This window comes from Sebastes fasciatus, chromosome 21 (genome assembly GCF_043250625.1).
Source record: "Sebastes fasciatus isolate fSebFas1 chromosome 21, fSebFas1.pri, whole genome shotgun sequence".
NCBI lineage: Eukaryota > Metazoa > Chordata > Actinopteri > Perciformes > Sebastidae > Sebastes > Sebastes fasciatus.
The window spans coordinates 4,714,901-4,732,087 of NC_133815.1; the positions used below are offsets into that span (position 1 = coordinate 4,714,901).

Consider the following 17,187-nt stretch of genomic DNA (forward strand, 5'->3'; position numbering starts at 1 on the left):
CGCTGCCATGTCTTCACACTCCTGCTCGCACAAGTGCCGGCCGGCATCCATCCTCTCCTATGGGAACAGGAGATTTTTCTTTAGGAGGGAGATTTCTGACTCATACTTTTTGATGGTCCCTTGGCTCTCTTTGTGTTCTTCTTTGAGCTCTCTCTCCCTGATCTCCAGAAGCTCCGCCAGCCTGCTCGTTCTCAGGTTGCCACTGAGTATCCTCTGGCAAAAGCTCCCCTTCAGGGATTCTCTCTTATAAGCCGCCAGGTCGTCCACCTCACTTTGCATGAGGTTAATCTGCTCGTGAGAACGATCAAGGACGGCTTGCATATGGAGGCAGTCTGGAGGAGGTGGTGGACAGCCCTCAAGACCGCCAACGAAACTTAGCCCGTTTCCTGGACTGTTTATGGACATTATTATTATTATATTTTAAACAACCTGCATTTTCTTCTCATGTCTATATTTCGTTTACACTTAATAATTGAACGTGTGCCCTATCAAATTGTACTTAATCACTTTACGACCCAGCCAATACCCATACTAGAGGTCTTGAGCATGTTGGTGCACATTCAGACACCACCAGGTAGTAAGAAAGTGAGCACCATGTCTGATCAACATGCCAGCGTAGAGTACACTTCACCCGCACTTGTTGTGCACTTCTCAGCACACTTCAGAGACGTATTCAGAGTCAAGTGTATCCCACAATGCATCACATGAAACACCAGTCCAGCTGCTGGTGGAAAAGAAGACTGATATCACATATCTGACAGTCAACATAAATAACATCATATCCTTTTATCAATTATTTTAAGGAATACACTCACAGTCCAGTTCATTAGGAACACCTAGTTAACAAGAATGCAGACTAATACAACGTTTACATTTTGCAACATATTTTTACTTGAGAAAGTTTTTTTTTTATGCAGGACTTTTAGTTGTGTATCTTTGGTGCATATTTCAAGGTGGTCCCTACTTTTAAATGCCAGTACTTCTAAGAGTGTCCTGACAGCCCTTCTTACCATCATTCCTCCCTCTTGTCAAAGGTAACCTCGACATCACCTTCAATATTTTGGAAACTGTCCTCGGTGATGCAAGAGTGTCTGAGGTGAAACAGTCTCTGCCTTGCCTTTCTCACCGCTGAGTCAGTATGCAGCGCCCAGGTCAGGCTCTGAAACTGTCCACCCACTCCACCGAGGACACGTCGATTTTAAGGGGGGGGCATAGCTCCTTCCCTGCTTCTTCCCAAAGTGTACTTTCAGCTCATTAGTCTTGCTGACTTTCAGTAGTCAGTTATTGTCCTGACACCAGCAGGTCAGGTCCTCTACTTCCTTCAGGTAGGCCGTCTCATTGTTCTGTGATCAAAAAACGTCAAATACTAAAAGTTGGACTTGTCTGCGAGTTAATTTCTTGCTTCACAAAGCCAGATTACATTTTATGAGCTCAGTCTGTCTTTTTTTTTTTCCAGTTTGAAAGACCAATGGCAGCCCATTTAATAGTTTATGTGGGATGTCAATCATCTAATTGGACGGACTACATGAAAGTACCTTTGTCTTAAGGAAAAATATCCATCACTAGCCTGACAGATCGCAGATATAGAGGAGAAATTGTGGGCTGGCATTGAAGGGATAATTGCTTTTCATACTGTAGTAAAGTATTTCGAAACCACTGGCTACTTTGGAGATAAAAAAATATCTAAAGCCCAATGGAATTTTTAGGAAAATGGTCAATGGGGACCCACTTTTTAAAAATGGCAAACCATTGTGATCCAATTCACAATAGGCCTCATCTATAAATTGTGAGTCGAGCACATCTGAGCGTAAATGAACATCCCTGATCGCCTCATATTATCTTGAATATAGGCAAACCAGCCATTTCGAAAAGATACGTTTGATAAATCACAACTTCGTTTTATGCATGGGATATTGAAAACATATACACATGTTAAATACTTTATGAATGAGATCAAATAAATGCGTTTAGGTGGAATTAACAGGCTCTTGTGAACGCTACCCTTTCAAATAGATTAAATATTATAAGTAGGCTACAAATATCAGAACAAAACAAACATTCAGGATCCCTTATGTGGCTCAAAGGTGTACTGCAGATATAAATCTAAAGACGATGGAAGAAATTCTGCAAACTTATCTGGCGACTCGAATAAAATCTCCAGTCTTTGGGAATGACTGCTTTAAAATACTACTTCCTCTGAGACTTTATGTCCTACCCCCCTTTTAAAATAGGATAATGGCTTTTACCTGGATTCGCCTCATCAATATACTTCATGAAAAGAGTACCTGCAACTCATATACTGCATATTGTTCAGTGAACGCACAGGCACTGTCTCAGCTTCACTATGATGAATAACTACACATAAAAAACAGAGAAGAAAGAAATCAACACGACTACTTGAGCAAGCCCAATTACTGCGTCTCCTCATAAAAGACGAACATCGCGGCAATCAGACCTTAACTAGCACGGGTCCTCAATCTCAAGCATGCAAACAATGTAGGGATGGATGGGGCGGGGTGTATGAAATATTCAGCCACTGTATACTCATTATTTCGCTGGAGCACTCAGCATGGTGCAGCCTAGCTAAGTGGTGATTGATTGCTCGGGGCCGGGGAGAGGGTGCAACAGACAGAGACGACTGCAGATACTGTACGCACAAGGAGGGGAAAAAAGAAAAGCCTTCTGAATAACTCAAGGATTTTATGTGGGACATTTCCATGCAAGAGGCGGTAAAAACAAGACGCAGCACACAGTGTGATGCCACTGTAACAGGTTTAAAAATTCAATTATCTCTGTGGTGTGAATAAAATGAATGGCGCAACAATAAAAATAAGTGCAGTGTACTGGGTTTCTACCAATATGGGTTTGATTGCCAATAACAGTTATTTTGATCTTCAGTGTCCATGAACGGCTGCGTTTTCATGCCAAAATAATACTCATTGTTTTCTCTGGCACGGTGTAAAAGCAACGGATACAGACCATCATGTCAGACTAAGGCTCACACTTGAAACCCTAAATAACAAAATGATTTTACTACTATTTGCTCGTGTTTCATCCTGCCTTGAAGAGCAAATATAGTAAAAAATAATTTGCCTTTAATTGAATAATAATTGTTCACAATAAAATTTGAAAAGTAAATACTTTAATACATCAATAATGTGGTTAAGAGGGGTAGTCGTAACCACCTGTGCAGAGCGCAGCATCAACATGAGGTGTATTTAGACACTGAATAGCTTGGAAAATGAACTGAGGGGAACAGATATTCATAGAAATATCACTGGGAGACGGTGGTCACCCTTTGTGAACTCCTCAGAAGCTAGTTTAGTTACATGGACAGCTAAGGATACAATAACAGTGGCATTAAAGGTGCAGTGTGTAGGATTTGCAACATCTAGTAGTGAGGTTGCAGATTGCAACCAACTGAAATTTCTCCCGTGTGCCAAGCGTGTAGGAGAACTACGATGGCCGACAAAAAAATGTGAAAATGTCCCTATCTAGACCAGCGTTTGGTTTGTCTGTTCTGGGCTACAACATGACGGCCGGCTACCGCTCCCTATGTAGATATAAACGGCTCTTTCTAAGTGAACAGTAGCTCAGACACTGGCTCTAGATAGGGTCATTTGTGTTTTCACACTGGCCACCGTAGTTCTCCTACACGCTCGGCACACGGGAGAAGTTTCAGTTGGTTGCAATCTGTAACCTCACCACTAGATGCCGCCATATCCTACATACTGCTCCTTTAAAAGGAATAGTTTTGGGAAAGTTAGCTTATTTGTTTTCTTGCAGAGAGTTAGATGAGTAAATCAATACCGCTCTCATGTCTGAGAGTGGTATCAATCTTCTCCTCTAACTCTCAGCAAGAAGGGTGGTAATTGCCTCAAATAATAAAATCACACTTTCAAAATTAGAAATGTTTAAGATAGATGATTTGAGCCAAAACTTTTTTTGGCATCGCTTTCCTCGGTTTAAGAGCTAACTGTGTTGAATATGTTGTTCGGCCCTCATTGCTACTCAGGTCACAGTGAAAGCAGCATGAACAGACTCCAAAGTGAGTTTTGAAAGTTAGAAACGTCAACGTCAGACAAAGTGATCCTTAAATTACTGGTATTGATCAGCCGCTCCATCAACGCCCAATTACAGTCATTTTGTGCTCTTTTTTAACTCCTATTCAGCTCACGAGCAGATGGACAAAACAGGTGACTAATGGAAAACAACAAGAGGCTGTTTTTAGGGAGACTAGATGAGTCCACATGGGACGGAATAAAATCCAACTAACTACCCTTGTCATATGATTTCAGATCCTATGCTGCAAAAGCTGATAACTCCAGCCATCTGCCAGCCTCGCTTGATTGCTCGACAAACAAATGTAGCCAAAGGGGAAACACTCAGTATGATGGATTCCAGTGGGCCTAATGAAATGCTGCTGTCGAGAGCCGACATCGCTGAATAACTGTGGCCCCAATAAAGGTCACTATAAATCAAGTCCCTCAGTCCCGGCTGCCCGAATTTCTGATTTTGCAAAAGGCTGACCCCAATCAAGTACATAAATATCCCACAAGTATCCACGGAGACAAATTTCAAAATAAGAGTGCTCACTTTGCAATTAAGGCTCTATACACAGATGGTGCTGAAAACATCTGTTGCAAATTAACTGGCAAACATTTAGATAATCGATTGATGGATAACCGTTAATCGTTTCAGCTTTACTAATCGACTAATCGGTTGTTTTGGTCTTAGTCGACTAAGATTTCTTAAGTCGATTAGTATATTTTTTTTCATACTGAATGACTTATTTCTAAGTAACGTATGAGCACATCTGTGGTAAACACAAGATTTAAAGTGGTGCTTTTGTGTGATTCTTTGTGGAGTTTTACAGATCTGTCGATTAAATCAACTAATCGATTAGTCGACAAAAGCTTATGAGTGTTAGTCGACTACGAATTTCTCTTTTGACAGTTGGTCTGACAAAACAAGCACTGATGAAACTGGTGAGACTGGTAATGGATATTTCTCACAAATGTCTGACATTTTAAAGACTAGTGATGTCATGAGAACCCATACTTTGGTACCAAGTCGATGCCCAAATTCCTGTACTCGTTTTTCTACAGTACCGTAGGTACCAGGGTTCAGGGCTCCAGACTAACGGCGTCCAATTGTCCCGGGGACGATAGAAAATGTGCATTAAACTCACTATTGACGCGTACAGCGGACGCACACGATTTTTTTCCCTGACAATGCTACATGCGAACAACCAATCTGCGTTTAAATCGGCAGGACTAGAACAAGTTAACGTAAGATGTTAGCTCAATGCAGGACTGTGCTGCTTACCGGCAGCTAACCGCTAACGTCAACTAGCTCTCGTCCTGCCAACTTCAACACGGGAGGTACCATTGATTTACATTATGATGCATTCATGCACTATATTCAGTTAAAATAGGTATTGGCCAAAGTTAAATTCTAACGTTATCATGATGTGTTCAAATATAATCTTGTAAAATCTTGTTTTTGGTGAGAAATAATAATAATAATAATAATAATAACTTAATATAAAATAGATAAAAGAGAGGGAATTATGACCTGTTTAACTTCCTAACAAAAAACAGTAAGCAAACAGTAATAAATAAGTGTATGTTGAAATATATGGGCTTTATTGTTTTACTTTTGCTTTTTATTGTGGTATCAAATTGGTATCAAGAATCGTGAAATTTCACTAAATTTCTGGTATCGTAACATCCTTATTAAAGACTAATCCATTAATCCATTAATGAAAAAATGGTCTATAAATTATTGGGTAATGAAAATAATACTTATTTGCAGTCCTGTATAGCTTTCCTTTTCCATCACAGAGCTTTTACTATCCGTCTAACACCTTATTTCAGACCCTGTTTGATATTTCTGAAAGTCTCAGAACGCAGCACCAACGATGTCAAAAGAGCTACAATGCTGACTCACTCACTACAAGACAGACGCTAACAGGTGCACAGATACCAGATGTCTGGAAATCATGGCGCAGGGTGCAGCAGGCATTGCAAAGTAATCAATAAAGCAGCATGCATGCGGAGGTGGACAAACAGCGCTGTGATTTTACTTCTTCTTCACGTGGTTGGAAATGGCCGGGCAAGAAAACAAGTGAAGTGAGCTATTGACACAACACCTACAAGTTGGCCCGCGGCCACGAAGTTTGTATTGAAAAGGCATTAACTGTGCGGTGTGGAGCAGCGAATCATGCAGGGTGGCCCTCCATCAAAACGCACTCATCAGCCTGAAGGCGCACACGCAGTGGTAATACACCACACAGCTGTTTGAGGTACAAAAACAGAAGCATTCTCCAGTATGTAAACAGGTACACATCTGCTTCCAGTCTGTGCTCTGGGGAAAACAGAACGGGCAGCAAATAAGGCTGATGTTCAATAAAGGTGACAGTTTGTACACAGAGCTTATCGCCGTTGTCTCATGGAATCATCTTTAAAATATCAACCTGTTCAACATATGAGGACAGCACTTGGTTCTAGGTTTTTCACCATCTCGTTTGTGATTGGTGAACATAAATGTGATTATTTTATGCATATTTTTTTAATAATAATTTGCCATATTCTCGATTTGAGTATCAAAATTAACTGCCAAGAATGTGTATTTTGCATAGATTTTTAAAAAGCATTAAGATTTGGTTGGTTGTATAGGTATATTTACAGTTTATGGTCAGTCTCAACCAAAATTGTGAAAATGAAAGTGATATTTTTCACTCATTTTTAGAGGCTCGAAGAAGTAAATTGTCCAATAATTCAGTAGAAAACTAGAAACATTGGAGGGAGGTCTGAAAAAAACATAATTTTGTGTGACAGAAATATGATTTGTCCTATCCTTTCCATCTTACAACCCTTCAGATTAATCTCCATGCTGTTTAACTGTTTGTTTCCAATTGATTCGTGAAATAAGTTACTGTTATTATATATTAAAACATATGGTGTGGTACATTCCAAAGAAATATCACGCTTGATACCATATAGCCCATCTTTTTAAAGAAGAATTTGAAAATGTAAATGACAGCAAAGAGGGCATCAAAACAACATCTGTTGATTTGTATGAATCAAGGCTCCATAATCTAACAATGGCATAGCCGTCAGTGCTGGAAAAAAAAAATGTTTTAATCAAAAGTCAAATCGATTCATGGATTTGGAGAACTGTGACACCCACAATATTCAAAAGTATAGTAAAAAAAAAATCCCAACAGTGACCTTATAATACTTCTTAAGTCGCGGCGGCTTAAATTGAATCTTTGCATCATGCAGCCACACACACTTTGAAGTTAATGAGACAATGGAAGCCCTCGCTGGAGGAGCGCCAGTGTTTACTCAAACTTGAAACTCAAAACAGTCTCAAATATAATAACCATGACAACAGGACCCGTCCTGGGTAGTCTTTTGAAAGCCTCTCCTCTTTTGCAGAGATAAATCTCTCACACCGTAATATATATATTTCTTTTTTTTCATTTCAGCCCAGAGAAACAAATCATTAGTTGTTCAACAACACGCCGTCTGTGCCCTTGAAGGGGTATGTTCACCATGTCAGAGAACAATTAGACAGTGAAAGAGCTGGAGAACAAGCGTCGGAGCCGTCTCAGGATGCTCTCACACTTATGCCAGAAGCTCATACATTTTGCTGCAGAAGACATCAAGCGTAGAGGGCTCCCCACGCTGAACTGCAAGTGAAGGGATGAGATAATAGCCTATGTATCCCCTGGTAACATCTTTGCTGTCATTACCCCTTAGGCGTCTGAATGCAGACTAGCAGCAATTTCCTGCGCAGACAAAACACCTTGGGGGTGTTTTGGTATCCGCTTCCAAGCATTACCTGTTCCTCCGAATCCCCAACGGGCGACAACAATGTCCAACCGTCTTGTTAGGTGGTCACAAATCAGGCTGTGCACATCTCTCCCCCTTTACTGAGAGGACTTCCCGCTGAGGCACTACAGTAAGTCTCCGTCCCATGAGTACGGGCTTTATTGTGCAGGAAGCAATCACTTGGTGCAATAAACCCGTCACGCTGCTTTGCCGTCGTGTACTTCTCCACGTTGCCACCTGCTAAATTCCACCCTACGGGTTGAATACTTTTAAAGCTAATTGAGTGAATAAATCAAACTGGGAATTTGGGAGCGCAGGTAGATGAATACATCAATAAGGCAAACAATCAATATCCAAATGAACAAAATTAAAAAGGTAGAATTGTTTGCTTCTTTCCGTCTAGAAAACCTTAAAGAGCTACAGTACAATGAGGCCTGGTTCAGTTGTGGATTAAACATGTGTCTCACTGAGGAGGCCAACATGGATCAACAAATGTCAAGAGTCTGGCAGCAGACTGCTCTCAGAGATGAAGCCAGTATGGAAGTATTTTACAGCAGGTGCATTTCCACTGCTCTCCTGCAGGATTGTTGCTCCAACTGAGGGAAGCTGGTTGGAAAATCCTAATTTTGTTTCTATTTTCAGAAGAATGCATGGTCTATTAAGGAGTACTTTGAATGACGTTTGGTTTCTGTTAGCTTTGCAATATGTTAAGTTTGATATTTTGGGGAATACCCTTATGTGCTTTCTTGTTGCTTCCTGAACTCCACCTGTCCACAACTGCTATATGAACACAAGGTGTGTTAAGAAACTGAATAGCTTGGAAAATGTCCCGCAGGGATTGGACATTCAGGAAAAAAATTACTGGCAGTTAGTGGTCAACCTTTGTGAACTCTTCAGAGGAGATTCATTTACACAAGAATACAATAAAAGTGATCAAGTTCACATCCATTAACCTGTATAGGCAAATATTTGGATCATTTATAGGTCTCATCCACAACTTTAAAAAGGTGCACTGTGTAAGATCTGGCTAGAATTTTAGTTTAAAACATTCAAAAAATGAACATTATCAACAGAATGTGAAGAGGATAGAGTGTTGACGTTATGTCAAAGACGTCCATGTATTGTGTAGCAGAGATATCTACTGTAATGAGCATGCTAACCAGCTAGCCCCGGCCCGTCCTGTCTTGTAATACTACTTTTTCTGGGAGAGGCAATAGTGAGTCACTGTAGCATCCAGTCCAACATGAGAGGACGGAGAAGTAGAGCTGCACAGAGGGCTTGTCAATCATGTTGAAGGTAAGGGGTCCATGTAAATTTTGATTTTTGGGGATTAAATTCAAAGTGGCAGAAACGTGACAACGACTTGTGTTTTCGTTTCGTCCTCTCCGCCGCCAGGAGACTACTTTCCTGGGAGGAGAGTGGGCGGTTCTCCACGAGACGGACCTTCAGTTAGCTCGAATTCAGCCAGCGGTGCAAACCCCAGCACTGTGTGTCTGATCCTGAGGGACTGCCCCGGATCCCCGTCAGATCAGCAAACTTTCTGTTGCTGTCGTTACACAGGTTAGACCCAGCGCTCCACCGGCCCACTGAGACACCCAGCGCTGGGGTTTGTGTTGGCTGAATTCAGTCCATCTCCGGGGCTGCCACATGCTCTCCTCCCAGCGGGTCGGCCTCCTGCTGGCGGGGAGGACAAAAAACGAAGTCGCTTTCTCGTTTCTGCCACTTTTGATTTAATCCATTAAAGAAACACAGACGCCACTCGTGGCGATTATAAGATAGCAGTGTTATTTTGACCGGCTTCTCAGAGTTTCAGCAGTTTGGCTGAATTTTGCGTATTCTTGTCCTGCTGTTAGTTAGTAGTTACCTTTATTGATGACTGTAAATTTAGATTGTAAGGACCAAGTAGTAGAGGTGAAATGCTGCCCCCTATTTGTTGGGAGCAGGTGGGCAAACATTACACATTGCACCTTTAAGGAATCAGAGCTGTTTCCCTCCGTTTCCAGTCTTTGTGCTAAACTAAGGTACACTGTATCCTGGCTGTAGCTTCAAATTTAAAAGACGGATAAGTGATTGGTGTCGATCTTCTCATCGGCAAGAAAGCAAATATGGATATTTGCCAAAATGTACAACTATTTCTTGAAGAAAGAATGAGGTGTGTTGGTTGTCGCCTTTGTCAACCTGTTATCTCACTGTCACCTTAAGCTGGGAGGGAAAAGATTTGATTAAACAGAGGTGATGGTACATTATGAGGATCAAGATGGAAGAGTGGTAACTAACTTTGAAGAGCCCCGAGAGGTTCCATCAACACCTCAATGTCCTTTCTTTCTGATGAATATCACATCATCAGATATGTTTACACCGACTGCTTCAGGCTCCAGATTCAGGCCAGATATTCCCAATTTAGTCAAGTGGAAACAGGACTGCTGCATTAACTACCAACTGGAATGAAAATAATCACTTTATATCTCACTCAGCACAAGTGACTCTCCGTTTTGGAAATTGGCCAAAATCCTCACGATAAACACCCGTGTTTACTTTTCATTATGCGGGGATAAAATAGATAAACACACTCCGCACATCTCCGCACAAAATAAGGCCACGGGGAGGAAAAAGACCGTCTTCAGTGGAGGAACCATTTAGAAAAGCCTGACTCCACACAGCTGTGGCCCACATCTTCCAAAATGGCCTTGAGTGTGTGCAGAGCACGGCTTATTCAGCTATAAATAAAGCAATCGTGGGGCAAATGGAGAAATTAGCATTAAAACTAAACTGCCCATGGAACAAAGTTGGGTCTGATCAGAAAATCAGTGAGCCGGTCATGTTGAGACACCATCAGCAGAAATAATGTCTTAATGCACAATTAACTATAATATCACACATTTAGAGGAATCAAAAGTCACATCTGAAAGAGTCCCACAGGAGGACATTTGGCATTCTCTCCACTCATACATCCATATAGATGCCTGCAGCTGCCAGTAGGAGGACAGCAGGGTAATATATATCCTGCACCTCGCAGCTTTAGATGCAGTAAAATATTAATGGGACCCTCCTTTGGGCAAAAGGTTACCTCTGCCCTCAACAGCTTCACGAGGCAAACGAGGCAAACGCAGCAGTCATTTATGATCCACCCCATAAAAAAAAGGCACCAAACTTTCCAACTCCTTTAACTCTGATTCACATCCTCATCGGATCTGACTCTACTTGCAAGCAGGGATGCACACGTGAAATGAAAAAAGGGCGTGAACTATCAGAAAGCACCTCAGAGGGTTGAAAAACAGAAGCGTAAAACACCAAATGCGCTAATTCCCACACGGCTCGGTGGTGCGTCAAAGCGCGCGTTTAAACGCAAACGGGATAGTTAGATGTAAAGGGAATGAAATCATTTCATCGGCGTCATGCAAAACGTGCAAACAGCCCTCCCTTACCATCATGTTGCCCTGCATCTTTGCAGTCTCAATCAGATTCTTTTCCTTCATGTTTGCAGCTCCGATCGGCTCCAGAAAGACTCAACCGTGCAGACTTTTGGACAGCTTCTGCTCCCAGTCAGCCAGACCCCTTACAGTAGGTAGCGAGCCAGTTCATAAGTGGGTGGGCTTACAACCGAACGGATTGATTCAAAAAAAAAAAAAGGGAAAACAACGTGCATGAGCTCTCCTCGGTGCAAGATGTGGAGTTCTCTGTTCCGTGCATACAAAACGATAAAAGGGAGGAAATAGATTGAGAGAAGTTTGGCTGGTTTAAGGACCACTCTGAAGGAAGATGCGCATTAGATGCTCCTTTTTCTGTTAATTTCAGAGAAATCCCTCTTTCCTATTCGTCTCTGGGGAGCTGTCAGTCTGCGTGTTGTCCAGCTTGCTGCTGCTGCTGCGAGCTATCACTTACAATATGATGGACGATGCACTTTTATGCGCGGTGAATATAAAAATCTTAAAGGTCATGATTGAAGGGAGAAAATCCATTATGCTCCAGGATGCTTACTGTAAATTATGTTTGGATTCTTTTAGAAACTCCTGTGTCCTTTATTCAAAGGCAGCTCTCCCACAAAAAACTTTTCACTCTTGTCTGCTGTCCTCATGGCCAAGCAGTCTGCAAACATAATCAAACTTTTCCAATTTCCAACTTGCTGAAAGGTCTACACAATTGGTTCCCAACATGGGGCTGGGTACAAAATAAATCTGAGGGGTCTTCAGGTGATACTACAGGACAGGAGGAAAAGAAAAATGAAACGTCTTCTGCTACACATAATTATCTGTTTATAGATCTGGCGGTATCTAGCGGTGAGGTCGCAGATTAAAATGTTTGGCGTGTGCCAACGGCCCTCTCTAGAGCCAGTTGTTGTAAGAGTAGAGTGCTTAGAGTGTGTGTGTACGTGGGAAGTGAGTGGTGAAGCAAGAGAGAGAGAGAGAGCGACGGTGACGGGAGCGAGTAATGTTATCGACTCCGGCCCAAGCAGGAGAAGTTAACAGAGCTTGGTTTGTCCGTTCTGGGCTACTGTAGAAACATGGCGGTGCAACATGGCGGTGCAACATAGAGAGAGGACCCGCTCCTCATGTAGATATAAACGCTTCATTCTGAGGTAACGAAAAACACAACGATTCCTATTTTCAGGTGATCATACACTAAAGAAAAAACATACTTAATATTATATTAAATATCTGCCAATAGAAACAAATGGACCCAGACTGTGTAATTGCTGTTTTAGAGACCGAGCAGGCTTTCATGTTCGGTATGGTTAGAGTTGAGAGGGTCATTTTGAGAGAAAGGAAATGTAACTCCCCTCCTTGTTTTAAGAAGTGGCTCGATTATGTGATTTTTTGTCTGTATTTGGAGCACTCCTACTCGAAAGTTGTTAAGATTTGCGGTCCCGTTAGTGATTAAATGAGAAAGTGAATTGACTCGGCTGCAACCAGGTAGTGTATGTTGATGTTTGTGCCCCTCTTGAGTTTGGCTTCAGGTACAGTGTAGTTAAACTACCTTTTAAATCAGTTCTACAATACTATAAATCAGTACTCATTGTACATCCCTGGACTGTGACATTGGACAATTCCAGCCTGTATAGGTATTTCTGCCATGGTGCCTATGGGCACTGGAGATACAGCTCATCTGGGCATGCATGGACAACTATTTGCTACTCTGTCAACCTATTTAGTTTTTCGTATGTCAGTGGGTGTATGGACAAAAGTTTAAAAGGAAATGTAAAAAGAACAAAGATGTCGCTCTCAATTTCACAAACCATAGAAAAGATGTAACTGGTTACGAGGGGTTGCAAGCACACAGTATGTCATTTAAGGGCATCACTAGCCAAAAAGTTCGGAACCAACAGTTTAGAGCAAGCAGTACATTAGCAACCCTGTCTCCTAAAAATTACGTTCCAATACAACTAAATTGCATTCTCAGTTACGTTTGGAAGGAAACATATTGTCCCGGATTACGTCCGTCTTTTACGTCTCAGAAATACATTTGTAAGCCTGCGGACAGCCGCAGCGAGTAACGTAGTATATCGAGCGACCGTGAATAAAAATCCATTGAATAAAAATGTTATTGAATAATAACGGTTATAACAAGCAAGAAAGTCCACGACTGGTGGGCGATAATTTTGTGGGAGACAGGGTTTTTGCATTAGTTAATTAAGCCCAATTGTTAAAAGAGAAAAAATAAATCTTGAAATTTTTCCATTTCTTTCAAAACAAAATCCTAACAGGACGCATACTACACCAGTGCATATAATAGTCCATTACTGACTGGTTCTGATCTTGTTTTTCGAAAAAAAAAAAAAACATTGCAAAGTGGGTGCAAATGTCCTCTTATCCATCTATAATACAGCTAATGAATCATAATGAACACCACATGAGGCTCATTAGGTCCCCAGGTAAAAGCTTATTGATTTCCATTATTAACATCAATAACAAATCACACAAGAGACACACATGAAGGGGAACTAATGTAGACGTCCATGCATTGACAGTTGAGATGTGGATGTGCAATATTTTACTTTTTTCTTACCTCAAATATTCCTTTTACTTTTAATATTTACTATTTATAGCTAAAACAGACCACCCACTTACGGCCGAGCCCTCTGTATCATCAGCGTTGAAGATGAAGGCTGCCTTAGTTCTCACTCTCTCTCAAGCTTTATAAATCAATATCAGTCTGAGAGCACATCTTCAGTGTTTACTGTACTGCATAAAAAAAAAAAACCTGTACTCTGATGATGCAGCCAGGCAGCTGAGTGTCCTAAACTCGCAGCAGCAGTTCGCTGCGAGAAGGTTCCCCCCAACTGGGAAGTGCAAACAGCATGTCTCACATAAATCTCATTTAAAAGTGCCTGGTATTAATTACTGTGGATAAGGCTGTCAAAACAACCTAATGGGGGCATCGGGCTCCCTCGACTCCAGCTGGACTGCTGACAGAGGGAGAACGCAGCAGCTGCAAAGATAGGTAGCTGGCTGCGCTGCTTCATTACCGTGCCAGGAATTTTTAACGGATTTTCTTTCCGTGTAGTTCTTCTGTCAAAGGCGTGCTTAAAGGATAACCTTCATGACACATCGTTTTCAACTCACGACATATGACTCCTGTGTCAGCGTTGCTGTTGGCGCCACATTTAATCAGGGTTTATGGAACAAACATGACACATAAACTCCCCTCGACCCCGCAAGCCCGGCCTCTACACATGCAATATTGAATCCGCCGTGTAGTTTATTCCCCTACTAGGCACAACGGGCCAAGTTGGAATCCATCACATACAGGCGTGGCGGCCAAGGACATCTGTAACGACAATGTTGGCCGCGCAGAAGCAGGCGGCAGCTGCCGGGTGTTGAGAAAATGGCTGGCCAGGGATGGGTAAGTGCTACTGCGGCGTAAAGCTCCACAAAAAAAAACAGGCAGCTGACTGTCAGAGCGGACTGCAGCCAAAGCTAGCGAGCTGCATGGGAGCTCTGCAGGGGAGAGAGGAGCTGCTGGAGTGTGGACAGCTGCTGCCCGGCTTCAATATGGCGACGCACAATAAAGGGCTGGCAGAAGTGAGCCGCTGAGTGACATAGACGGTGGAATCTCTATCATTGCGTTGTCACAACACACAAGCACTTAACAACAACAACTGCAAACAAGTGAATACACACAGAAACCAATACAATGAAGAGTATTTTGTAAGTATGTATATCTAAATCCCATTTTTTTTGTTTTAACTGTATCACCAGACAAGGATTACGATTACCTACACTGACAACATTTCTACTATATTTATACATGGCAACTGCAGTGTGGTAACTGTGAAGGAAAGTTCATGGCAACTTAAACACAGGAAAGATCATGATTACAGTTTTAAAAAGGCAAAAGTTCCATGCAGGTCTGGGACCAGTGGGCTACCTCCGGTTCAGATAAATGAAGCCAACGCTGAAGTGCCTTAAACTTGCATTCTTTCTAACAGCCAGCAGGGGGCGACTCCTCTGGTTGCAAAAAGAAGTCTGATTGTATAGAAGTCTATGAGAAAATGAGCCTACTTCTCACTTGATTTATTACCTCAGTAAACATTGTAAACATGAGTTTATAGTCTCAATCTCGCTAGTTTCAAGTCTTCTTCAATGCAGCATGATGTTCATTTAGTAGATTATGGTCCCATCTCATGCCAAACTCAAAACAGCAGTCCACAAACCAATGGGTGATGTCAGGGTAACTACGCCCACATACAGTCTTTGGGTGATACACAACTTCCACACCTTTACTCTCTGCTTTGCTCACTACTTTCTACAACTGAACGTTGGAATTGGACATAAATCGTGAGGTGCTGAATAATCCAATATGGACGTAATTCTATGATAAATGTGGCTCTCTGGTAAGGTGAATATATTTAGTGGTTTGAATACCATTACATAAAACAATACAATATTACATCCTGGCAGAATTTGAAACAATCCCTTCCTCTTCCTGTCAGTGTTTGAAACATAAAAAGCAAAAAGTGACAGCATAATATTGTTCTTGTTCGTAATGTGTTCTTTAAAAAATAGGATTCATATTGAATGACAGATATTAAGTATTGAGCTTCCATATGCAACTTGAAGGGTTACCCCACATATAGATAAAATGCCATGGCAGGACACAGGTAATCAGACAAGACAGTGTGTGATATAAATCAAAGTGTCACTGTTTCTATACGTCTACTGCAAAAATTCTTATCACCTAATTACAAAACAGAAGTAACTTGGTGGAGCATGACTCAGTCTATCCATTCTGCTTGGATCCATTCAGTTAAACTATGTGCTCTCTGGTGGCTGTTAAGAGGTAATGTCTAAACACATCACCAGGATCTGTCACCGGCATTCTCCTGCATAAAAGAGTCAGACATCAGCTCAATAGTATGCACAGAACAGCTCTGAACATCAACAAATAGTCTGTTTTTGCATTATGTCAAGAAGAACAAATCTAGATTGAGCCACAAACATGTTAAATTGCAGAAGCAAGACTCCTTAGACAAGTATCACTGTGTGTGTAGAGTATCTACAGTCTGACTGAGTGTTTGTGAGGATTTACTGTGGTGGTTTAAGGGACTGGGTGCGTTCCAAACCAAGACTCTCTGACGAGCAGGGAAGCCTTTTAGACAAAAGTGATTAAAACGTGTCCAAATCCAGGATTGATTGGCCTGGATCCTCGGTGGAGTGAGTCCAGAGAACAAGCCTCATTCTGGTGACGGCGGTCATCCAACACAATAAACTGAACCGAGACCTTCGCAGGGCCAATCGATGGATTCATTATCAACTTAATTACTTGATACCACGATATCCTCTACGCCGCTGTCTGTCACTATTGTCTTTTGCTGTTTCAATGAGACGCCGGACTTGTTTCAAAGGGGAATGAAATTACTGTAAGCAATAGCACCGTCAGGCTAAATTGAATCTAGGAAACTGACTGCCACTAAATCCTTTCTTTAACTGAATTCTGTTGTTTCAAGAAAATAGCAAGAAAAGCAGCTGCAGTGTCTGCTGTACAGCAGATAATCCTGGTCAAAGTGCTTTTGAGTTCAAGCTGTGAGCTACAGGTTAAGAGTGGTAAATGCAAATCGGAAATAGCCGAAGATGTAACCATTACCGAGCAGCAGGAAGCGACTATTTCACTACACACGCTGATTTGCATCTCAAACATCTTTCTCTGAATTTCTCTAAAAACAAAAAATGCTGGGCGCACGTCTCCGCTGGTGGGGAGCTCCATAATCTAGATAAGAGGGTTTCTGCTGACCTTCCCCGCCCCGGACTGTCAGGACGACTGATCGTTACCATCTCTAATGAATTCAGGAGCTGAAAAAAATGGCGCGCAGGCGTGTAAAGTGCACATTAATCTCACAGCCTCGATGCAG

The 17,187-nt window shown here is 41.8% G+C and overlaps 1 protein-coding gene across 3 annotated transcripts in view; it reads right to left on the reverse strand.

Annotated features, from left to right (window-relative positions):
• The window catches only part of LOC141759794 (A-type potassium channel modulatory protein DPP6-like), a 247,028-nt gene that overhangs the window by 210,466 nt on the left and 19,375 nt on the right, over positions 1 to 17,187 (reverse strand). Inside the window, exon 1 of one of the 3 annotated variants that reach the window (XM_074622186.1) lies at positions 11,267 to 11,656. The exons of the other annotated variants lie outside the window; for them this stretch is intronic. Coding sequence (XP_074478287.1) covers positions 11,267 to 11,317 — 51 coding nt within the window. The 5' untranslated portion in view covers positions 11,318 to 11,656. Of the gene's footprint in view, positions 1 to 11,266; positions 11,657 to 17,187 lie in introns of those variants that run through there. 3 annotated transcript variants of the gene reach the window in all.